Source organism: Sycon ciliatum, chromosome 5 (genome assembly GCF_964019385.1).
Source record: "Sycon ciliatum chromosome 5, ocSycCili1.1, whole genome shotgun sequence".
Taxonomy (NCBI): domain Eukaryota; kingdom Metazoa; phylum Porifera; class Calcarea; order Leucosolenida; family Sycettidae; genus Sycon; species Sycon ciliatum.
Window position 1 is genome coordinate 18,030,503 of NC_088647.1, and position 25,608 is coordinate 18,056,110.

A 25,608-nucleotide genomic window follows, 5' to 3' on the forward strand; every position below is an offset into this window, starting at 1 on the left:
AGACGAGATGCAGGGTAAACCCTTGTGTGAAGAGTGTGGAGATGATACCATCGCCAGGAGCGGATGTGAGGACTGCCAGGTGAAAATGTGCGATGCACACGCTGGTGTGCATCCACTGAACAAGATCACAAAGGGACACATCGTCACACCATTATCCCAAGTGGAGCAAGCCTCGTCTTCTGCAGGATCGACCAGCAGATCTGCTGCTACACAGCACAGGTGTGTACTGCATACAAGTGAGTTTGTTGATGGATTCTGCGTACAGTGTAACCAGTTGCTGTGTCCAAAGTGCAAACAGGCACATTCACTCAAGAAAGATCATCAAGTCTTGGATATAGCCAGTGCTGGTCAAAAGACTCGGGATATGCTAGCAAATAAGCTTGGCAGCAGTTCATCAACATGTAATGGCATCGTAACCCAAGCATTGAACAATGTTCACACAAACATTCAGAACCTTAATGACCAAACACAGCAGGCTTCAGCAAAAGTCACGGAGTTCTCCAAACTGCTGATCGAGGCAGTTGAGAAGCGCCAAAAAGATCTCCTTGCAGAGCTGGATGACATGCGATCCAAGAAGATGCTGTCATTGGAGGAACAACAATGTCGACTACAAGACTGTGTTTCGCAAGAGAAGAAGGCAGCGGATATTGTGAAGTCATTCACTGACGATGTTGATCTGCTCCGTATATGGACATGGGTCGATGCGTCATTGCACAAAATGATGCGAGCAGCTGAAGAAGATAAAGTGCCATGTGTGTTCAGTGGGCTTGTGTTTGCCAGCACTGACATCACACAACTACTGAATGACATTGGCAAGTCTGGTACTGTACTGGATGTAGCTGATCATGCCGTACTGGATTGTCCAGACAAAGCAATGACTCATGATGATGTCATATTTACTGTTGAGATGACGTCATCACACACTGCTGATGCTGCGACTGCCAGTGCTACCAATACTCCTGCATGCAGTGTGAGTCAGGATCAACTGGACAACATCGGACTGGAGATTTCCGTATGCAATCTTGACAATGATCACTTTCCGGCTGTGCGTACACGCTGGCATTCATTACCTGGCCGTGGAGAGATTGGACATAATCGATTGCAAGCTGGTCGCTACTTTGTATCAGCTATGATTGGATACAGGCACATTCCAGGCAGTCCACAGCAACTCGTTATAACATCTACTCCCATTCGGCCACTGTTTGATAACAGTCAATGTGGTAGTGGGTTGAGGATCACTAATGATGGTCGCACACTGAGTAATACCAGTGATGGTTGGTCATCAGCATGTACCACACCTATGGTGACTGGTACTGGTAGCAGTACACTGAAGGTGAGGATCGACAAGACTGGATATGGTGACATCTTCCTCTCTGCCTGTTCATCCAGTAATCCAAACCTGGAAAACTACCAACAGGACAAGGCACAGTGTTTTGGTTGGTACGGCCATAGTGTTAGTAACTACCACACCGGAACAGCCCTTGGTCAACCCTGGCAACCTGGTGACGTCATTCATCTCACAGTTGATCACGATCGTCACACTCTAACTGGTAGACACGAGAGAACGGGCACCACAAAAACCATCCCGAAAGTCACAGGTAACCTGTACTGGATTGTTGCACTCGACGACTCGGGTGACCAAGTATCACTGGAGTGACAATTAAAATATACTTTGGGACAGTTTGCGGATCATTGCAAGAAAAATCCAATCCACCGCCACGAGGGATGGACACAACATGTTTTGACAGAGAATAGCTCCCACTTTTGCTTGCTCATATGACGAATGTTTGCGTCTTTCCCAAGCTAAGCTCTCTTTTCTAATGTGTTGGTTGCTACTGCGGCTGATAATGCCTGCTTGCATTCTACTATCCCTTGTTGATTCGTTGTCATTGTTTCAGGGACAACGTTACCGTACATTTCTTGTGGCAGAAGTGTTTTAAACCTTTTTGATTGTTTGTGTTGTAAGATTATGTTTCGTTTATTTTGGTCATGAGACAATTACGTTTTACAACGTTTTGACGTCTGACTTGAGATCCAACTCGAGAATAGTAACTCACTCCACACTTGACTCGTACACACACACACACACACACACACACACACACACACACACACACACACACACACACACACACACACACACACACACACACATACACACACACCACACACACACACACACACACACACACACACACACACACACACACACACACACACACACACATACACACACACCACACACACACACACATACACACACCACACACACACACACATGCACACACACACACACCACGCACACCCATGCACACACACACACACACGCACACACACCACAAACACACACACACACACACACACGCACACACACCACAAACACACACACACACACACCACACACACACACACACACGCACACACACCTCCCCCCCCCCCCCACACACACTCACACAAACACACACACACACACCACACACATACACACACACACACACACAAACACACACACACACACACACACATGTACATGATACCAACTCAAACATCGCTGTCTCACATCAATTATTAGTACTATGCATTTGACAAAATGCTCACTAACATAGTTATAATCTTAGCGCTAGCTTGTAACTTGTTGCATACTATAGCAGTGTGAATTCTGGCCTTGTACTGTCTTATAACAGTTCTATTAGACATCTTCAATCTATCTTACGGTATCTTTGTATTTGTATTTGTGGATTCTCCACAGGCCTCAGCCTAAATCGAGGTAGTCTCCGTCTTCCCCTACATACTATTGTCTGTCCCTGATGATGCCCTCCTGGGTAAAAATTTGGAAAGCAATCATTGTGTCGCGGATTCAATCATCCCACGAATATAAAATGATGTATTAGTATGGTTGTGCATGTCATGTCAATGCACTGCTGCCTCATGAATTTCTTCGTACTCATGATGCTACTCCTGCGCTTCATACTTTGATTTGTACCTTCGTTTTTTGCTGTATTCAAATTAGTTTTGGTGTTCTTGTTTGTAAGAAAGTTTGTATTCCAACCAACTCACCCCTCTAGCTTTTGTAGCAATCAGACGTTTGGGGACAAGGCCTCAAACATTTTGACATGGTGCTGTGACCAGGATAGTCACGATCACAACTTTCGTTCGACATCAGCTTGTTTCGGGATGGCCACCCAAGCAAGCTCCGATGTTGAGCAGTTGCTTCGCCGTAGAGCGAACTTGCGCAGACGTTTTGTCCGCGTACACACTCGCCTTGCGCGCGAGTTTAGCGCTGAGTCAAGTTCCAATACTCAGTAGTTGGCAGCCGATTGGGGGGAGGCCCAGTCGCTATCACTACAACTTGAGGAAGTTGTAGCGGCCCTTCGGACAGCATACGAAGAAATGGACTCTGCTGAAGACGAACTGGACGAGCTTGACAGCTGGGAGTCAGAATTTGACGACTTGTGTGGTATCTTGAGAAAGGTGAGGAGCTCCATCATGCGTACGGCTCCTGAGGCCATGGCGAACTTTCCTGACCCGGTTGAGGCTACCGTTTCACGTCTCTCTCGTTTGCCTGCCCATTCTTCTTCATTGCATACAATTTCTGCGGCAACCATTACTGACAGTCACACATGTACCGGTACATTAGCATCAGCACCAGCGTCACAAGCACTTCGTAGCAGTGCACACACACGCACCCCTGCATCTCATCATTTGGATACATGTAGCGGGAGCTTGTCACCGTCACCTGGTCACGCACCGACTGTCACACCATGCCACCATGTACCAGGCACCAGTTCCTAACTAACACCGCAGCTCCAGCCTGGGACTACCAGTACAGCTGCCTACAGTGAACTGCCCTTTGCTCTACACAGTGTGACAGCAGCTCCAGTGTCTAGTACCCATAGTATTCTGTCAGCTCTGAAACCACCACAGCAAAGCTCTGTCCAGCAGAAGTCTAGTTCTAGTGCCAGCAAAGTAGAATTTACTCCTTTGCCATCCCACACTCCTATGTCAGCACATACTGTTATGTTGGATGACAGCAGTGATGATGATTCCTCTGATGAGCTAAGCATGGCTTCACTCAGCCTTAGTTCATTCTCGCGCGCTAGTCGCTAGTCCGTTGCCACGTGCTGTTGATGCTGCAGCTCCGTCTAGTATTGCAACCATGACCACCATGGTCGCTGAAGCTGCCAGGCAAGCTGCTATTGCTGCGGTTCAAACCGTTCAGCCGACCACGATGGCTCAGTCACCCATGCAGCCAGGGTCAACTACGTATACCCAGGTGAACCTCCCGAAATTGTCTTTGCCTAGCTTCAGTGGCGACATTCTGGACTGGCCCGTCTTTTGGGATATGTATGTCGCATCTGTTGACTCGCAGCAGCTCCCGAACGTCACCAAATTCACATATCTCAAGTCATCATTAAAAGGGTCTGCTTGCCGTCTAATTGCTGGAATAGCTGTTGCTGACCAGAACTATCCCGTGGCCCTAAAAACACTTCAGGATGAGTTCGGCAGAGCTGACGTCATCATCACCAAGTTGTATCACAAGTAGTTGCAACATATGCCGGCGTCCACATCCAGTCATAGCGACATCAAGGCGAAGTGTGAGATGATTGAGAATGTGTGCCTCCAGCTGGAAGCTCAAGGAGAGGTTCTGGCCACTCAGCGGCTGGTCGCTCAACAAATACTGTCGAAGTTTCCTATTAGTGTCACAACCAAGTTGGAAGAATGGCGACCCCTATCGGAGGCGGCTCAAGCATGGAGTGTATCAGAGCTCCGCCGGGCTTTGAAGAGGTATGTCAGCTTACATGACAGGGCCTACCAGCGGTCTGCCACATCTTCTACCTCTCGCAGTGACGGCAGCGTCCCGGCCGCGCCAGCGCCTGGTCCTGTATCTGGGAGCGCTCTTCCTGTGGCGACAGCACAACAGCATCGAGTACCCACAGCTTCTGGACAACAGTCTCGCAGGCCATGTGTCTTCTGTGGTGCTACACACAGACACGACTCGTGTCAGAAGTTCGCTACTCCAGAGGCCCGTAAGAATCGCTTGTTGGAGTTACGTCTCTGTTTTCGTTGCTTGGGCTCAGGTCATACCAGTTCGGTCTGCACCCGGCAACGACAATGTCGGCATTGCCTCCGGTCGAATCACCATAACACAGCAATCTGCTCTGCTGGACGTCAGACGGCACGGTATGGTGATTCCCAGCAGAGCCGTACTGGGAATCCTCAACAACAGCAATCTGCTACTACTTCTAGTGGCTCCTCATCATCTCTGCGGGTGTCCTCTAATGTAGCTGCTACTCAGCAGCTCCCTGGTCCAACAGTCCCAGCAAGCCAGACTCGCTTGATGACTGCCAGGACATCTATCCACTCTGGTTCAGGTGAATCTCAACAAGTGACTGTCCTTCTGGACAGCGGTTCTCAGTCTACATTCCTCAGTGTAGACGCAGCCACACGACTAGGCTTGCCCGCAGGTCGGCAAGAGTGCCTAGTTGTCTCCACATTCGCCTCATCGCAGCCTGTACAGCTCAACACAACAACGGTCGAGTTCGATCCTGAACTCCATGATGGCTCTCGTCTGATCATGGAAGCTAACACCATGCAGAAGATTACCGATCCAATTCGACACTGTCGGCTCTCAGATGAAGATTACGCCACTATATTGGCGGTTGCCGGTGATGCTCTCGCGGAGCCCATCTCTTCTGAATCGTCAACGTGTAAGATTGACCTGCTGATTGGAGCTGCCCATTTCTGGGAACTAATCAACGGGCCTTCCGTTTCTCTACCATCTGGCCTTCATGTTATACCGTCCCGTCTTGGATACCTCGTTGCTGGGAAGCCGACCGTGGAGACGGACCACTCCGAGTCTGCCAGTAGTGTACTTCTGTGCTCCACACTTACCTCTGCTCGCCAGCATCCGTCGTCTTTGGGTAACTATGTTGCTCCATCGTCCATGATGCCGTATCCTGATATTTCTCGGATGTGGTCTCTTGACACCATAGGTATCACGGATTCTCCTCATGTCACCTCTGACGAGCTCGCTCAACGTCACTTTGACACTCATGTCAGGTATGAGGGCCAGCGATATGAAATCGCATGGCCGTGGAAAGCAGAGCCTCCTGAAGTATCTGACAACTTTGGTCTCGCCTTAGGTCGGTTAACGTCTCTGGCCAAGCGACTGGCTTCCGACAATGACCTTTTGGCACAGTACAACAAGATCATCCAGTCTCAAGTCACAGCTGGTATCATTGAGCTTGTTCCGAAATCCTCTCTCCGTACGGCAAATGCCACACACTATTCGCCTCATCAGCCCGTCATCACACCGTCGAAGGCCACAACGAAGTTGCGTATCGTCTATGATGCCTCTGCAAAATCCTCGAAACGGTCCAAGAGCCTCAACGAGTGTATGCATCGCGGTCCAGTCAATCTACTCAGCCTATGTGGCATGCTGCTTCGTTTCCGCTGCCACCCTATTGTCCTATTGGCTGACATTGAGAAGGCCTTTCTGCAGCTAAGCATCACGCAGTCTGATCGAGATGTCACACGGTTCCTTTGGTTTCAGGATCCTTCAAACCCGGCTCCTACCAAGGACAACCTGAGCGTTTATCGGTTTCGACGTATGCCGTTTGGAGTGATTTCGAGCCCGTTCCTGCTCGAAGCCACCGTACGCCATCATCTCAGCACGCAAAGCACGCCGCTCGCCACAGCTATTTCCGCCAACATTTATGTCGATAATATCATCCTCGGCATGGATCTGGAGAGCGCCGCTATCGCTGCCTACACTGCCGCCAAGGACATCTTCAAGTCAGCCTCAATGAACTTGCGTGAGTTCACCACCAACAGTGATGCTGTTCGTTCTGCTATACCGGAGCAAGACCGTGTAACGTCTCGCTACGTGAAAGTACTTGGTCTCAAGTGGGACACGGAAAATGACACCGTTTCTATACCCGGCTGTACCAAACTCACCAAGACGGAGTGCTGCATCACTAAACGCGCAGTCCTTCACGCCGTCTCAGCAGTGTACGACCCCTTGGGTCTCGTGACGCCCGTCCTCCTTCCAGCTCGGATATTCTTGCAACGGCTGTGGGGTCTGTCGGTCACGTGGGATGGTGCGCTACCTCCCGATGTTCAAGAAGAGTGGCTTGGTCTAGTGCAACAGATGGATGGGTTATCCGACATGGCTATTCCAAGGTATCACCGGTACCATGATGGCGACATGCAGCTACATATCTTCACGGATGCGTCTCAACATGCGTACGCTGCAGCAGCTTACCTCCGCATTCAGCGCAACTCCAACGTCCATACTGCACTGGTGTACAGTAAGATGCGTCTGTCACCATCTTCCTTCAACAAAGGCAAGTGTGCCAAGGACAAGTCACTCACCATCCCACGTCTAGAGCTCCTTGGTGTCCTCATCGGTGCTCGCATGGCTGCATTCATCCGTCAACATCTGCAGCTCTCGCTCAGCTCACAAGTTCTATGGTGTGACTCGAAGTGTGTCTTGCACTGGCTCCAGTCAACAAAGGACTTGTCAACCTTTGTCGACAATCGCATCCAGGAAATCCGGCAGATTCCCAACCTCGACTATCGATATGTGCCATCAAGCTTCAACCCAGCTGATGTTGCAACACGCGGCCAGAGTACTGCAGATCTCTCCAGCAACACACTCTGGTGGCAGGGTCCTGCTTGGCTTCGACTTGACGTGGCGGAGTGGCCAGGAGATCAGCACTTGCTAGTCACACCTGACATCCTACAGCAGGTTGCAGCTGGAGAGCGTGGTTCAAAAGTCGTTCATGCTGCCACTCTCCTCAACACCAACAGCTTGGATGCCACTACATCAGATCTGGTCGCATGGTCAACCTGCCTTGTTCAGCTACTTGACCGGTCATCTTCTTTGGAGCGTCTGATTCGTGTTATCTTCTACTGCTGCCGATTTCTTCACCAGTATCTATGGTCCCGCTTATCCTCTGGCTATCGCTCCACTATTCACACCAGCCATCCCCTCTTGTTTGCGTTGATGCAAGCAATTGCCTCCTCCGCACACCTCAACGCTGGTATTCGTCGTCTCATCCTCACTCTGGTCACTCGTGTATCACAATACCAGTGCTTTGGTGACGTCTTCAACAGCTTTGTTACCAATCGCAAATGTGTCATCCGCAGTCAGCTTGGCATTACGGTTGATCAATTCGGCGTCTTGCGCTGTCACGGACGCGCTCCTAAGGCTGACTCTACTGTCTCTCCCTTTGCTCAGCCCCTGCTGCCGAATACTCATCGCCTGACGCAGCTCATCATAACGGACCTCCACTGTCGACTGCTCCACGCTGGAGTATCCCACACGTTGGCTCAACTCCGTCTGAATTTCTGGGTGCCCCAGGGCCGCCGTGCGGTTAGTTCTATCATTCGACGTTGTACCACGTGTCGAAAGCACGAGGGACCTCCGTACAAGCTGCCAGTTCCGCCGCCACTGCCAAAGGAACGCGTGACACCAGCAGCCCGACCGTTCGAGTACGTGGGTCTTGACTATTTCAGGCCCATCCTCGTCAAGCAGTCTGAAGGTACAACAGCTGTGAAGGTCTGGGTCTGCCTCCTGACATGTTTGTCGGTACGTGCTGTGCACCTGGAATGGGTGAGCAACATGTCCACCATTCAGTTCATCAGCTGTTTTCGACGATTTATTGCGCGACGTGGTGTCCCCAGACTTCTCTACTCTGACAACGCTTCACAGTTTAAGTCTGCAGGCACCGCACTCGATGAATTCTGGCAATCAGCTGCAGAGGATACCGACGTTTTCAACTTCCTCAACAGTCACGGTATATGCTGGAAGTTCGCCACCGCCTTCGCGCCATGGCAAGGTGGTGTGTATGAAAGGATGGTTGGGCTGGTAAAGCGTTGTCTGCGAAAGGCATTAGGACGCCAGCGCATTTACCTCGATCAACTTGTGACACTCCTGGCTGAAGCCGAAGCTGCCGTGAACAGCAGACCACTGACCTCAGTCACAGCTGACTACGAGGGCAAGGTCAATGTTTTGACCCCAGCTCATTTCTTAGTCGGTGAGTGCCCCACTGCGATACCTCTCTCAACATCCCTGGATGAACCTGATTTCGTCCCAGACTCTGCCAATCCCTCCACCCGTCTTCTTCAAGAATGGGGACGACAGCAACGTCAAAGCGAAGTGTTCTGGCAGATGTGGAAGAAAGAATATCTGCAAGTCCTTCAAGAGAGAATATCCTGTGCAGACAAACGAGCGTCTGCAAGCCATCAACAGACAGCGTCACATCCCCAGTTGGGTGAGGTAGTGCTCGTCGAAGAGGAATCTACCCCACGTTGTCTATGGAAGCTGGGTCGTATCACGGAGATCATCTGTAGTCCCACGGATGGACAGATTCGAACAGCTCAAGTCATCATGTCAACCGGCAACACCGTCAAGCGCCCATTGTCCCGTCTATATTCCCTGGAGTGTAGGCACGTTATTCCAGTTGATGCTTCCACTCCAGGTCAGCAGCCTGTGTCTTCTGATGTTACTGATCCGGCTCCAGTGGATGATGCCCCTCCGCTACCTGTTGTGACTTCAAAGCGTCCTCCTCGAGCGTCGGCCGACGCAGCACGTGAGAAGATCGCCAAGTGGGTAACATCAAGCTATGTGTGCCTTACATCATGATGAGACTGCTTTTACGGTTCGCGTATGTATGACTCTCCCTCTATTTACAATTACTCCGGCGGGAGCATAAATCCCCTACAATTCTCCTAATACATCTACATACGTGCATTTCTCTTCTGTGTAATGAGGTTCCATGTACTTTGAAGTAGTTCTTCGCTTGTCATACTAGTGCATTTCGACTGTAGCAGTACTTCTTAGAATCTAGATACTTTTGTAAACACCATCACTACATATCAGTGTAATCCACCCAGTCTTCATTATCTCATGAGGTGTACTACTTTCTTTCTTGTCGGAGTGTCGCGGATTCAATCATCCCACGAATATAAAATGATGTATTAGTATGGTTGTGCATGTCATGTCAATGCACTGCTGCCTCATGAATTTCTTCGTACTCATGATGCTACTCCTGCGCTTCATACTTTGATTTGTACCTTCGTTTTTTGCTGTATTCAAATTAGTTTTGGTGTTCTTGTTTGTAAGAAAGTTTGTATTCCAACCAACTCACCCCTCTAGCTTTTGTAGCAATCAGACGTTTGGGGACAAGGCCTCAAACGTTTTGACACATTGTACGTGGTGTAGCCAAGGGCTTTTCGTGTATTTGGAGCAATTGGAGGTGGAGTGAAAAGACTCTGAAGGCTGAGAAGAATTTTTATTCAGTGAAAGCCGGATTTCACTTGCTACGTCTGTGAGCCATTGGGCGTTGAAATTTGGAATGTGGGATGGCGCGAGCCAGGTAGACCTACAGTAGTGAGGGATTCGTGCAAGCTATCCCAACTTGCGGGTGCGAACCTAAATCACTCGCTTGGCTAGTAGAACTGGAGCGGCCCGGTAGATCTACTTGTACACGGCGTTACAGCACTGAGGCTGTAAACTGACCGTCAGACAGTAGTCGACTACTACTACTAGTCACACGTCAGACGTGTGACTAGTATGGCTTGAACTAACTAATACATGTACTTACTGCTTACTTCCTTCAATCTCTGCATTACTGAAGGCCTTTTCTTGCTTCTTGTCGAATACTTTATTGTTCGAAGGTGTACGTTTACACGGCATTTTACCGTTGTCAGTGCTCTGGCCTGAAGCGCAGCCAAGCAAAGATGCATTCTCAGGTGGTCGGCTATTCGTCACGCAAGCTTCTAATCCTAAGCTATGGCAAGGACCAGTCTCGACGGTGACTTTGCTTGTTTTCGCTGCTAGGTAAGAACAATACAATACTGTGACGTGGACCGAGTTTGGCATGAACAAGCCTTACAAGGTATGTGACAGTGTAGCCTAGCCCTTGGCGGATTATGCCGGCATAATATTTGGCATAATCTTGGGATTTCGTCAAAAATTAGGCTCCGGTATATAGATTCCAACGTGTAAGGTCGGCATAATCCTTCGGTTTAGACAAAAATTATGCTTAGGGCATAATACAGCTTTGTCAAAAATTATGCTCCGGCATATTATACGGATTCCAACGTGTAAGGTCGACATAATCTTTCGGTTTAGACAAAAATTATGGTTAGGGCATAATACAGCTTTGTCAGAAAGCCCTGGGGCCGCGTGTGTGTATGCGTGGTTTCTCAATCCTCTATGTACAGCGTGAAAACATAGTGGAACCGAGCATAATTCAGCATATTTGTTGGCATAATTGTGGCATAATCAAAAGCATAATTTGACGATTGGTCGAGCATAGTCCGCCAATGGCTAGTGTAGCCGGCGCAATTTTTGCTGTCTTCTAATCTCAAGCAACGCTACAATTACTCCTGTCGGAAACTGAAATAGCCAATAGCTTAGCTCGCGAGTCACTGTGTCGGCGAGGCCGGGACCGAACTTGGACTAACTCTGGGGAATGTACTGTTTCCCCGCAATGTTTATCATACTTATCTGCACTCTACCTGGTGCGGGTCGGCAGCTTACACTCAGTCTTTTTTGAAGTACATGTATATCATTATATCCAAACTGCCCCGCCGTTTTTGTGGTAGGAGATACTGAACAAAAAAAAGGAACGCTCGAACTGTAGTACCGTAATGGAATGCTTCGTTGCTACCACTAGAGAAGTTTATTATAGAACAAATTTCGTTAATGACGATACAGACATGACTGTAGTCTTGTAGATTTCAATTTCGTTTGTACAGCAGTTAGGCAACCCAGGGGCGCAGCTGGTCCCCCCATTTAGGAGGGGGAGGGGTGCACGGCCGCGTATGTGTAGGATGGCTGGTGTACATGTATGCCATTCATGGTTATCTTATTATGTGCATGCTGAACATACATTGTATACTAGTAGGTCGAAATTTTAAGGGGGGGGGGGGGGCGGGGGGTCCTTGCCCCATGTGGGCTACGCACCTGCATCCACCTAGCATTAGGCATGGGCGGGTAATGCTAGTTATTTGCTGCCATAATGCTAAAGGCAATGCTCATAATACGAGGATATAATGCCACTGATAATGCTCACACTACTCCATAATGCCAGTTTGAAAGTTGGAAAAGTCGATTTAAGAAGGCCGTCTTGGATCAAGGCCAAAGCGTAGAAGAAGAAAACTTAAACAGCAGTGAGCATGTCTGAAACAATCCACTGAGAAGGTTGTTTTGCAATGTCAAGTCTCCGGACGAAGCCGGACGGGTTCAGATGCACAATTTTCGGAACTGGACCTAGCCAGCTTCATGAATGACACCGTTGTCGACCGGCAATTATGCTTGTAATGCCAATTTTGCATGCGAAGTGGTGTTATAATGCCAGCATTATGCCACCTGGAAAAAAGGGACTATAATGCCAGCCTTAATGCTAGCATTACCCGCCCATGCCTACCTAGCATGATTCGAGAGCAACAAGACGAGACGGCCTGTTAACATAATTATTATATCGATAGATTGTATCCCTTGACGGTGGGAATAGGTCACATGAAAAAACCGTTAAAATGTTCGGGCCACCTTCTGATTAATGAAGCTTAGTCTTAGAGATTTCATGTAAGGTTGGCGATAATGTCAGACAATGACGTCCTTGAATGTTTGGTAGTTGCGTGTGCAGTGCAAATAAACTAAGTCTTCGCAAAGTTTCTTGTGGCCGAAAATTCAAGGACATTAGTTTTGACGTTTTTTGGACATTTTATAATGTTTATAAATGCAGGCAGGCATAGTGGGATGGTCTAAGACCATGGTTGAGAAACAGAGGGTACCAGGTTCAAGTCCTGCTTGGAAGCGGAAGGAATTTTTCCAGCCGTGCTGCGACCCACAGTTATTTGGGAACTTGTGGCCTGGCACGAGGGTAACATGGATGCAGCTAGTGGGATTTCGGTCTTTGACCACTTGGTGGTGGGTCTGATCTACTCACCTCCCACCGTTTAGGCGCTGCATCTGCGCCTTTGATCCTAGAGGGTGGTGGCGTTCCCACGACGGATGCGGAAAACTGGGCTTCCAGCCGAGTCTCACGCGAACCGTGAAATTTATTTATTTTATTATAAATGAAAGCTATGAGAGTTTGTTTTGCTGAATACAACCCGTATCCTTCAGCTACGATCCAGGATGGGATCTACATGTACTTCAAAGTGATTATGAAACATTCCCTGCGACTTGGATTCTATGATAGGTATACCCAGGTGCAGTCCGATTGTTTTCTGATGGGCTATAATTGCTTGGAGCACTGCCACATGCTGGCTATTTGAACACCTTCGGATCTGGCCTGATTTTGAACAATGCATATTTCAGATATGCCTGAAGATTACTTAGTTCATAAACTCTCGATACTCAGCATGCCTGAGGGGTGCTTTTATTGTGTATATTGTGTACCATCACCATTTTACTATTGAAGAATCCTTGATATGTATGATTGTATGCTGGTGGATGAAACCTGTACAAAACCTGTATAATATTTGAGCTCTCCATACATGTACTCAGAAACAATGGCGATCAAAAAATGATCTTGGACCATGTTTTGGTCGCCATTGTTTCTGAATGTGACCTCGCATGCTGGTCAATGGGGTTTCTCGGTAATTGTGCCAGTGGTTGTGAGACTTATCCCCTCACCCCCACCGTTAGGAACTGCATCTGCCACTAGTGTTTACCGGGTGTTAGGTGACCGCCGTCAGTTCCGTTCGGGAACGGACACGATAATTTACTTTCTGCTCCGGTCTATGAACTACTTCCCAAGTACAATTTGTCTTGTGTTTCCTGTGATTTCGCACAGTGATAAACCTTCAGAAGGTGGAGCATGGAAGACTTAGGGTGTCTAGGTGACAGACTGTTTCATCCGAAGTGGCGATGGTGTACCCAATGTACACGAACATGGGCGATGGTGTACCCAATGTACACGAACATGGGCGATGGTGTACCCAATGACTATGTACACAAACATGGGTGATGAACCTTGCGGTGGAATACACAACATGGCCACGACTCACGAAGCAGACATACAATGTAGGAATGTTTTCAAGTACATTTCAGCTTCATTTTACACCCATCATCTACATGTACATGTATGAGGAATACTGGCTTCCACACAGATACAGAAAATCACACAACTTTCCATGTGAGCAATGGTCATTTAGCTCTCACCATTAACGAAATATACAGAATAATTCAATGCATATTTTGGCAGGTAAGTATCATTTCGTTGAGTGCGCGTGAGGTGCATGCAAGTCCAGTCAATGCATTTCGTCTTTCCAACCACCTGCAGGTTGGAGTTAGGATAGTGAGGATTTTCATGGGGAAGTTGACATGAAGTTCTGAGAATGCCAATCTAGGTGCAGTGTGTTCAAAATACTAGTATTAGGATCCATCTCCGATCTCCATACCTCTCTCTCTCTCTCTCTCTCTCTCTCTCTCTCTCTCTCTCTCTCTCTCTCTCTCTCTCTCTCTCTCTCTCTCTCTCTCTCTCTCTCTCTCTCTCTCTCTCTCTCTCTCTCTCTCTCTCTCTCTCTCTCTCTCTCTCTCTCTCTCTCTCTCTCTCTCTCTCTCTCTCTCTCTCTCTCTCTCTCTCTCTCTCTCTCTCTCTGATTGCTGTGGTTCTAGAAAACATTAGGTGCATAGGTGGACATCAGTGTTTGTGTTGGATAGCGTGTGTGTGTGTGTGTGTGTGTGTGTGAGTGAGCATAATTATTATGTATGTGCGTGTGTCTATGTGTGCAGCATATGTATGTGTGTGTGTGTGTGTGTGTGTGTGTGTGTGTGTGTGTGAAGGAGTGGGGATGTTTGTGCAAAGATACATGTATGCTGCGCTGGTGAGTCCACAAAGAACAAAACAGTTCTGTCCGCAGATTGTGTATGTCTAAAACTATGTTATAACATGAAAATGATTGTTGAGTTTATGGAGGTTAGGTAGATGTCATGTTGGCTCTACATGTGTACTCAACGACTAGTTCGCTAAAATATTTTTCCTCAAGTTCATGCGAAGGATAACTTAGTTGCCTGTTTTAAGTATATATATTTCCCTCGGCTAATGAATGAGTATTGTAACTGTAAGATTGCATGGTATTAGAGAGGTTCCGCACTACGTAAAGTTGAGCAACTTTACGTTAGTGGGCGAGAAAAACCCGTGAATTCGCGAGTTTTCACTCCACTTACGGAAAGTTGTTTACGTAAGACTTTCCGTAGATCGACTACGTTTTTTACTAACGAAATTATGTTATGCGGAACCTCTCTATTGACAGCACTAGCCGTCTATATGACTAGATCTAGCGGTCTTCAAAGTTGGATTAAACAAGCTCAAGATGTTGGATTTTCTTTGGAGACATACACATAGCAGACGTACCTGGTACTCTGCAATTCGTGTCACAGATACGTAAGTGATGAAAAGTGTGATGTCAAATGCTTTTCGGCGGGTTGGTAAAGTTGGAGGGCTGCATAAGCTTCAGGAGATGTGAAATTTACACATGAGGGGAGATGAAGGTGCGAAGTTCTCGGCATGTTTATCGGGATGTGAAGGAAGGTGGCTATAACAGTAAAGTTTCCCTAGGGGATGGTGGTCGGGGCTAGGGATGGTTAATATTGAGAAAACATTGCTTTCTTGCTATCCTTTGGACTGAAAGATGAGCTGATCCTTCTTGCTTGCAAGCTTTTCTGCACCTGAACACGAACCAAACACACATTCAGACATGTACATTCGCATCCACAGCTCGCCACCCCCTCTCAATCAATACAAATGTACGTTAGCATTAGGTGAGAGAGGACAGAGGGAGAAAGAGGGCAGAGAAAAAGAAGAAAAAAAGAAGAGGAAGTGAAGTCCAGAGCGGGGAAATACAGAAAGAGGGTCGGTACAAAGATAAAGAGGCAGAAATAGATATCCCAGAGACAGGGGGAGGAGAAATAGGAATAGAGGCTTAAATTAAAAAGAGAGAGAAAGGCAAACAGAAAAAAAGGGAAGAAGAGAGAAAGAGAAGGGAAGGAAAACAGAGATTGAAAAGGGGCGAAATCTAGAGGTTTCCACGGACAACTCACCGTCAAGTGCGTGGGCGCAAAGGTCCTGTGCAGTAGCTTTGACAAACGTTTACAATGCACCTCCTGTGGCTTTTCCACTCCAAGCCAAGCTAGCTACTTACTCTCTGTGGAATGCTTGCAAACACACACGTACAGTGTAGTCGATACTTGCACAACACAGAGACATATTTGCGGACATACACAAATATCCATACACGCTCACAACCACATACATGCACGCACATACAAACACCCACATGCGTTCCACACAGACACACGCACATCAAAATACACCCCTCCCCACCCCAGCAGTATCTCGTATACTACAAATGTAAGTATATATTTCTGCTCCCGCACAGCGGTACGTCTTGTCAGAGTTGCACTGTATTATATTTATAGTCTACTAACATGACCAGTTGAGTCACCATGTACACTGTATCTACTAGCATGCCCAGTTGAGTCACTGTGTATACTGTTTAACGAAGTTGAAGACACCACTGCAGCTGTACTTATGGTTGATAAATATGGTGATAAAGACACACCCGGCAATATGGCGGTAAACACACGCCTGCCCACACACGCTCTCTAAGCTGCAAAGTTCTGGCACAGAGCTCTCCTTCTCACCACCAGCACCATCAGTTCGCGCCTGGCGCCTAGTCGATGCATGGTTGGCGGTGCCCGACATAGCAGGCGGGTACATCAAGTAGCGCATGGCACATAGAAGATGACACAGCAACGACATAGCTCGATTGCGATGCACGTTTCGTCCCCGCTGGACTCATCAGGCAATCTTCTTCTTGGATGTCTTCATACGGAGCTTGACTCGGAAGAATGAAGTTGAAGACACCACTGCAGCTGTACTTATGGTTGATAAAATAATATGGTGATAAAGACACACCCGGCAATATGACGGTAAACACACGCCTGCCCACACACGCTCTCTAAGCTGCAGAACTTTCCAGTCGAGGCACCATGTACTCTGTATCTACTAGCATGACCAGTTCAGTTACTGTGTATGCTAGTGTCGGTATGCTGTGCTTGGTGAAATCCCAGCCTGTTCGCCCTTCGGCGCCTGACAATACTGTAGTCCATTAGCCAGAGCGGATACTTGTACAGTCTGTATCGGCTATAGAGTGACCGGATATAAGAATATACCGGCTACAGTGATATTGGTACGAAATATCAAAAGCAAAACGTATTTTATCCAGTACAAATATCACTATAACCAATATTATCGGATGTAATGATATATCGGATAATATGATGGCAACAAAGAATCAAAACATGCATAACACACTATAATATTATCGGCTATAGTGATAACTTTAAAATACATGTTGCAATAATATCAAAGGCCCTATTTTTTTACTTTCTTCACGTTGCTTATTTTTATAGTGATACATGTACATGTACATGTACATAACAGATTTTTTTATGGAAATGCGGGCACTGTCAACTATGCAGCATGCTCATTTGTCAAAACGCCATGCTGAAAGTATTTCCTTGCCTTTCATGTGTCTATCGAAAAAAGAAAAAAATCGATCGTATCGCATATAGTGATGCATCGGTTATAGTGATAAAATCACGGAAATCAAAAGGGTACGCTATAACCGATACAGACTGTACTTGAAACCAGGGAGTCATGAGTGGGGTTTCACAATTTGCAGCTTAACATCATCAATAAGCCTAGTTCACATCTGACCTACTAAGGGGTGGGGCGGTACTGGTCATAAGACATACAAAGAGCCTATTCGGAAGGATTCGTTGAGTTGTATACGATCTTATAAGATTCTTGTGACACGCTATGCAGAAGTTCAAGTGTTGCAAAGATGGATGTTCAGCATTGCGAGGCCTAACGCACGACCCATAAAAGCCTGAATCTGGGAAGTCAGGTTTTCTGCACATCTATTTTTTCACGATTCGCGTGAGACTCGGTCGAAGGCCGAGTTTTCCACATCCGTGGGAACACCACCACCCTCTAGGATCAAGGCGCAGATGCTGCACCTAAACGGTGGGAGGTGAGTAGATCAGACCCACCACAAAGCGGTCAAGGACCGAAAATCCCATTCACTGCATCCATGTCTCCCTCGTGCCAGGCCACGAGTTCCCAATTAACTGTGGGTCGCAGCACGGCTGGAAAAATCATTCCGCTTCCAAGCAGGACTAGAACCTGGTACCCTCTGTTTCTCAATTTTGGTCTTAACCCATCCCGCAATGCCTGCCTGTCTATTATTTCTTCTCAAATGACCCGGAATCATGCTCACCTTACAGTAGAGTGCCGATTATCCTCAATCCTCAGGTGTGGGCTGTCTCCAGGGAGTTTTGATGAGGAGAATGTTCTCATAAGTGATCAGTCACCCCCCCCCCCACACGCACGCACACACACACACGCACACACATACACACACACATACACACACACACAAACAAACACACAAACAAACACACACACACACACCGCAGACCTGCCCAACGCGGAAGCGATGATAGCGAACAGCTATGTTAGACATAGCAACTTGTGCTGGGACTACCAAGTTACACCATTTAACAGCTTGCAAGGCTGATGCATTGGTAGCCACGAATTGTATCCTGAGCACACACATACACACACACACACACACACACACACACACACACACACACACACACACACACACACACACACACACCTTGGACACGCTCCATATTCTGGCTATGCGGACCCCATGGGGGGGGGGGGGGGGGTTGAGCAGGTTCGGAACAGTAGGGGCGATGACGGGATAGGTCCTGTGGTCTACTGAAACGCCGGCCGCAATTGCAAACGATGCAGAAGGAGCTACGGTCTGTGTTGGTTGTTCTGGCCGAGCCACGGCTGCACTTGTGACGCTTCATGCCTTGGCGCGATAGCACACAGCGGTTGCAGCGGGTGCAGTGGAAGCTGCAGCGATCGCAGGACATATTGTTCGTAACTGGTGATTCACACACACACCCACACACACACACACAGATCTAAAGCAGGCACATTCCCTCATGCTTTTGTCATTTCTCATTCTCTTCGGCAGTATCATCTTGTGCACCACTTGTATTGTGCTTCGGATGGAGAAAATCAGAAAAACTCATTTTCGTCTCTTCAATGAAACTCAGCGGCATTTCGGAAAATTGATCGTTCGGAAAATTGATCGTTTGCAAAATTGATCGTTTGGATAGTTTGCATGGATAATCGGCATTCTATTGTACTTTGAAGTACTGGGTTATTGAAGAAAAAGTAGCCAAGGACGTTGTACCACTCCAGCGACATCAAATGATATGTTCAGATGTCTCCGACACAGTCTTAGGCTGTTCCAACATATACACTTAATAATGTGAATACGGACAGAAGCTACTCAGTATCAGGGCTGGCATTTCGACATGTATGTAATTATTCATCTTAGTCTTGCATTCACCGGCATAAACATAATCATGCAGAGTTATAGTGACGTGAACAGCTTTTTTTCTTGTTTTTTTTTTTGTCACAGTGACACACCGTATAACCGATACGCACTGTACTACTGGTAAGGTACATTCTGGCCTGGTTGAAATCTGCCTTTGGAACATGTATTTTCATAGCTAGCATGTTATCAGGTTCGGCCTCATGATTTCCTCTGTGCTGCGCTGATGAGTCCAGAAAGGACGAAGCAGTTCTGTCCGCAGATTGAGTATACCTATTGTGTACAATGTCATACAAACCGTAGATCTAGGACTTACAACGACTTACCGCAGTGAGAATTCCGACGAGCGTACCTTCAGTCAGTAGCGTAGTTCGGTGGTCATCTCTGTTCCAGACAAGTCTGGAAACTGGCTGACAGTGACACGCTTGCACGGAGAATGACCGTAAGTAGATCTACCATAATGCCGTGCAACGCTGAGCTGAATCAGTGCACCGTGCTCTGGACAACAACACTGAACTTGGATTTGAAAGCGGAACAGCGGCTTGAAAGACGACCAATGCGTTTTCTGCCTTCGTCGTTCTTGTTCTGAAAATGCCAACCAGACGACCATGGCGGCCTGAACACACAACTATGAAGGGAATGTGATAATTCAGGGCTATCGGCCTGGTTTCAAGTTGTCGCAAACCCGTCCTTGCTTGTAACACATGGGGCGAAGGACAACAGGCCACGAACGACATCCCACCACGCTCTTGCACTAACGAAAAAAGAAACTTTTCCCTCTTGCAGCTAGCTAGCTGAGCAAGTGAGCCACTGGCGAACAGCGCCGTGGATAAACAATACTGCTATGTAGTGAGTACTGACTCAGTCATAGATGCAGAGGTAATGAGCCTTTGAGGATGCAGGCTGCATAACCGTTAACGCGTTGTCACGGTGAGTCAAGAGCGAAACTGGCAGACCATTTTTACTTGTCGCTATCCTTCTTCTGGAGTGGCGGAAATGCCGCGAATGTGCGAACTTCACACCTTTTCTCCACAGCCATGACGAGACAAACCGATGGTCATGAGGCTAGTGAACTACACACTGTACTACATGACAGTTCACTTCGTCAAAATTAATCTGGATCGCATCGCCGCTTGATACAACAGCTTCCAAAGTTGTGATTTTATGTAGCGTACTTACAGTTTTGCCACTTTCCTACCTGTTGCAAACACCTCAATTCTCCAAACAGATCCTCAGCGCCACAAAATGACAGAATTGCCAATATTTTGCCCATTGGGCGTCATCAAGGCAGCTTTCCTAACTGTTTGATAAGGTTTGATCACATTTTCCTAACGAAAGCTCTTGTTTGGAAACACCTTTTTTTAGAAAACTGCCATAAAGCAGTTTTTATTGCTATAATTTCTTTTGTTTTTTCTGTCACCAATCAATGGAGTGCCCTATAATAACTATATCAATATGTAAATTTAAACTAAAATGATGACCTTCACATCATATCAAGAGTACATAAACGGTTTATGTACATATCAATACCGTACTATACGCATTGATGTGCAAGCCTTTTCTTGCAGAAAATGGCATAATGCAGGTTCTTCTGCGGGGAAACATGTGAGTACGTAGTGGTGGACCGTGGTGATACTTTTTTTATACGGAGGTCATTCTGTGCATGTTGCTGTAGCAGAATTTCATGACTCTGTCATAAAATTGTCTTGCCTTTCAGATATTTCAGATTTCCCCACCCTCGATCAGATTTACTTGAGAAATGTACATGTAACCAGGTGCGTGTCGCAGATGTTTTTGTTGAGTCTGTGTTTATAATGGTTTATAATCATGGGTTTTCGTGATAAGGTCATTCTGCATCATATTGCACTGAAATCGTAATCCTGTTGATGTCGATACAAATTCTCGAAGTAGTTCAATGACTTCAAACTGTTAGTCCACGATTTTCTAAAACAACACAGCAAAGGAGGAACAATAAACATGTATTAAAATGTAAACAAATACATTGCTGAGTCCGACACCTCGTTCCAACAACTACACTGATCCTGAGGATAAAAGGGGCAAGGCTATGGTTGGAGGTACTGAGAGATAAACAAGGCACTCCATAATAATAAAATCTTACACATCTTTTGGTGAGTATGAACGATATCCAGTCGAAACTCTTTAGGACGAACACCAAGGGACCGATGGTATCTAGTCTGTGAGTTTGTCTTAACCTATTTATAACTAGTGAATACAATTATTTCTCCAATAGACATACGAATAGATTTCTTCTACAGCGAAAGATTCTAAGCCAGACCAACTCATTGACTCGTCTCGTATGAAACAAATGAGTCTGAACCTTTCTTTAGAAACATGACGGCAACTGAAACAGCAACAGAGAAATTACGATACATGTACAGCACATTCTTGCAGGTACATGTACTACAAACAGATTGCAGATCGTAATTCTTGCTTTGGCGGCACGAAACTTTATTTGGGGCAGTGCAATCTCGGCGGTACTCACAAATAATAAATTATAGCAATAAAAACTGCTTTATGGCAGTTTTCTTAAAAAAAGTTATTGTGTTCTAGTCCATGGACCTCGTCTAAAAAGTAAGAAATTAACGAAATGTGATAGCCGAAAATTAAAATTTCACACAAAACCTCACAATAATCACGACACTTGAAGATCTAATAGTACGGCTTACAACACTTGTTTATTCCGACACTTGTACTTGTACAAGTACATGTACTGCGCCAACATGCTTGCATGTGAAAGAGGACCACGAGGGGAAAAGGTCGTCTCGCATCCTGTGTGTGATTATTGTGAGGTTTTGTGTGAAATTTTAATTTTCGGCTATCACATTTCGTTAATTTCTTACTTTTTAGACGAGGTCCATGGACTAGAACACAATAACTTTTTTTAAGAAAACTGCCATAAAGCAGTTTTTATTGCTATAATTTCTTTTGTTTTTTTGGCTAAAGGATATAATTGTGTAACCAATGGAATGCCCTAATGATGGCCTTCATGTAGCGCCTCTGCATGTTATTACTTCAAAGTATTATTATTTTATTTATTTTACTAGGGTGTTTCCCACAGACCTACATGTATGTTCTTCTTACGGGAGCCCCTATGTGTATCATATCAAATTCAATACCGTATTATACGCATTGATGTGCAAGCCTTTTCTTGCAGAAAATGGAACTAGTCTTGCATACATGTATTCATGTTCTTCTGCAGGGGAATCATATGGGTCGTGGCGGTGATACTTTTTTTATACGCAAGTCATTCTGTGGATGTTGCAGAATTTCATGACTGTTATAAAATTGTCTTGTCTTTCAGAAAATTCAGATATCCACACCCTAAATCACATTTACTTGAGAATTGTAACCAGGTGTGTGCCGCAGATGTTTTTGTTGATTCTGTGTTTATAATTGTAGTCATGGGTTGTCGTGATAAGGTCATCCGGCATCATATTGTAGTGAAATCGTAATCCTGTTGATGTCGATAAAACTTTTGGAAGCAGTTCAGTGACTTCAAAGTGTCCACGATTGTCTAAAACAACACAGCAAAGTAGGAACAATAAACATGCATTAAAATGTAAACAAATACATCGCTGAGTCCGACACCTCGTTCCAACAACTACACTGATCCTGAGGATATAAGGGGCAAGGATATATGGTTTTAGGTACTGAGAGATAAACAAGGCACTCCATAATAGTAAAATGTTACACGACTTCGGGGGAGTATGAATGATATCCAGTCAAACCTCTTTAGGACGAACATCAAGGGACCGATGGCATTTGCTCTGTGAGTTTGTGTTAACCCTATTTTATAACGAGTGAATACAATTATTTCTCCAATAGAGACACGAATAGATTTCTTCTACAGCGAAAGATTCTAAGCCAGACCAAACCATTGACTCGTCTTTTATGAAACAAATGAGTCACTGAACCTTTCTTTAGCAACATGACGGCAACTGAAACAACAACAGAGAAAATACGATACATGTATAGCACATTCTTGCAGGTACTACAAACAGATTGCAGATCGTAATTCTTGCTCTACCGGCACGCAACTTTATTTGGGGCAGTGCAATCTCGGCGCTACTCACAAATCAAACAGCCCAGACTCGAGTAAACAAATCCAATCGTACGAGATTTTCACGAGACGAGACTGCACCCATTGGCTTGTTTCGTATGAAGCAAACAAGTCACTGAATGCATGAAACTCTCCATAATGGAGATTTTCCCTGATATGCGAATTTATTTTGCATACTAGTACTCGGCCAATGCGTCTTTGAACCTTTCCCTCCAGATTGGGAACTGCCAACGATGCTATGCCACTGCAAAATTCAGATTCTACCCTATGATCGAAGCACGGAATGCCGGAAGCAATCATGACCAGTGCCTTACTTGTAACGTACCAATGTACAATGAACATGAGTATTTCGACAACACATCTATTTAAAGCCTCAGCAGCAACATAAGCCTTACCGTCAACACTGTTGGCAAGGGCAAAGAGAAACGAATGGATCTAAATCCGAATAAAATCAGCACACGTTTCCGTAAATGAAAGGGTGAGCATAAGGAAATGAATCGAAGGAAGCTGGTCAACTCAGAGATCACCTGTCATTGAGTATTCCGTAAAAGGAGGCCTCGACAGCAGAAAAGCTAAATTTAGAAAAGAGATCCTGTCAGCTTTTCCATTATTAATTTTATTGTATTCCACCTAAAATCAGCACACTTTTCGTAAATGAAAGAGTCAACACAAGCAAATGAATCAAAGGGACCTGGTCAACTCACCTGTCATTGAGTAATATTCCGTGAAAAGAGGTCTCAGCAGAGCCGAAGCGAAATAAGCCAGGACACGAAATATCCGAAACAGCTCATGCAAGAAGCAGTTCCAAAGAAGGAAGTTCCTCGCGCATGCACATCCGAAAACGGACTGCACTGCATGCAACACAATGTCTGCCGTGCACGTGCACAGCACGCGGCTACCACGCGTTAGTAGATCTAATACCGAGCACCTTACGTAGAAACTTACGTAGCCTAAGTGAAGTACCGAGCACCTTACGTAGAAACTTACGTAGCATAGCGGTGTCGTTTTTTCTGCCATGTGAACACAATAATAGAAAAGCTGACAGGATCGCTTTTCTAAATCAAACAGCCCAGACTCAAGTAAACAAATCCAATCATACAAGTACAAGATCTTCACGAGACGAGACTGCACCCATTGGCTTGTGTCGTATGAAACAAACAAATTACTGATCCTCTCCACAATGGAGATTTTCCCTGATATGCGAATTTATTTTGCAAACTCGGTCAATGGGTCCTTGAACCTTTCCCTCCAGATTGGGAACTGCCAACGATAGTATGCCACTGACCAGTGCCTTACTTGTAACGTACCAATGTACAATGAATATGAGTATTTCGACAACACATCTAACATAAGCCTTACCGTCAAGAAGGTGAACTTGCCGCACGGTTCTTCGCACACTGTAGACAAGGGCAAAGAGATAAAAATGGATCTAAATCCGAATAAAATCAGCACACTTTTCCGTAAATGAAAGGGTGAGCATAAGCAAAATGAATCGAAGGAAACAAAGAGATCCTGTCAGCTTTTCCATTATTAATTTTATTGCATTCGGCCTAAAATCAGCACACTTTTCGTAAATGAAAGAGTCAACACAAGCAAATGAATCAAAGGGAACTGGTCAACTCACCTGTCATTGAGTAATATTCCGCGAAAGGAGGTCTCAGCAGCGCCGAAACGAAATAAGCCAGGCCAGGAGACGAAATATCCGAAACAGCTCATACAAGAAGCAGTTCCAAAGAAGGAAGTTCCTCGCGCATGCACATCCGAACGACTGCACTGCAACACAATGTCTGCCGTGCACGTGCACCGCACGCGGCTACCACCCGTTGGTAGATCTAATACCGAGCACCTTACGTAGAGACTTACGTAGCCTAAGTGAAATACCGAGCACCTTACGTAGAAACTTACGTAGCATAGCGGTGTCGTTTTTCTTGCCATGTGAACACAATAATAGAAAAGCTGACAGGATCGCTTTTCTAAATGTTATTGGGGGGGGGGGGGGGGTTATCGGGCCAGGCAAACCCCAGCTACTCGGCCAGACAGTGATTGCAGCGCTTCGAGATGTCGGAGTATGGTGCGGC

General features: G+C 46.2%; 1 protein-coding gene across 1 annotated transcript; it reads left to right on the plus strand.

Moving 5' to 3' along the window:
* Nucleotides 1–4,552: 4,552 nt before the first annotated feature.
* LOC135816852 (uncharacterized) lies at nucleotides 4,553–9,649 on the plus strand. The gene has a single exon (XM_065329953.1). The coding sequence runs from the start codon at nucleotides 4,553–4,555 to the stop codon at nucleotides 9,647–9,649; it is 5,097 nt and encodes a 1,698-aa protein (XP_065186025.1).
* Nucleotides 9,650–25,608: the final 15,959 nt, after the last annotated feature.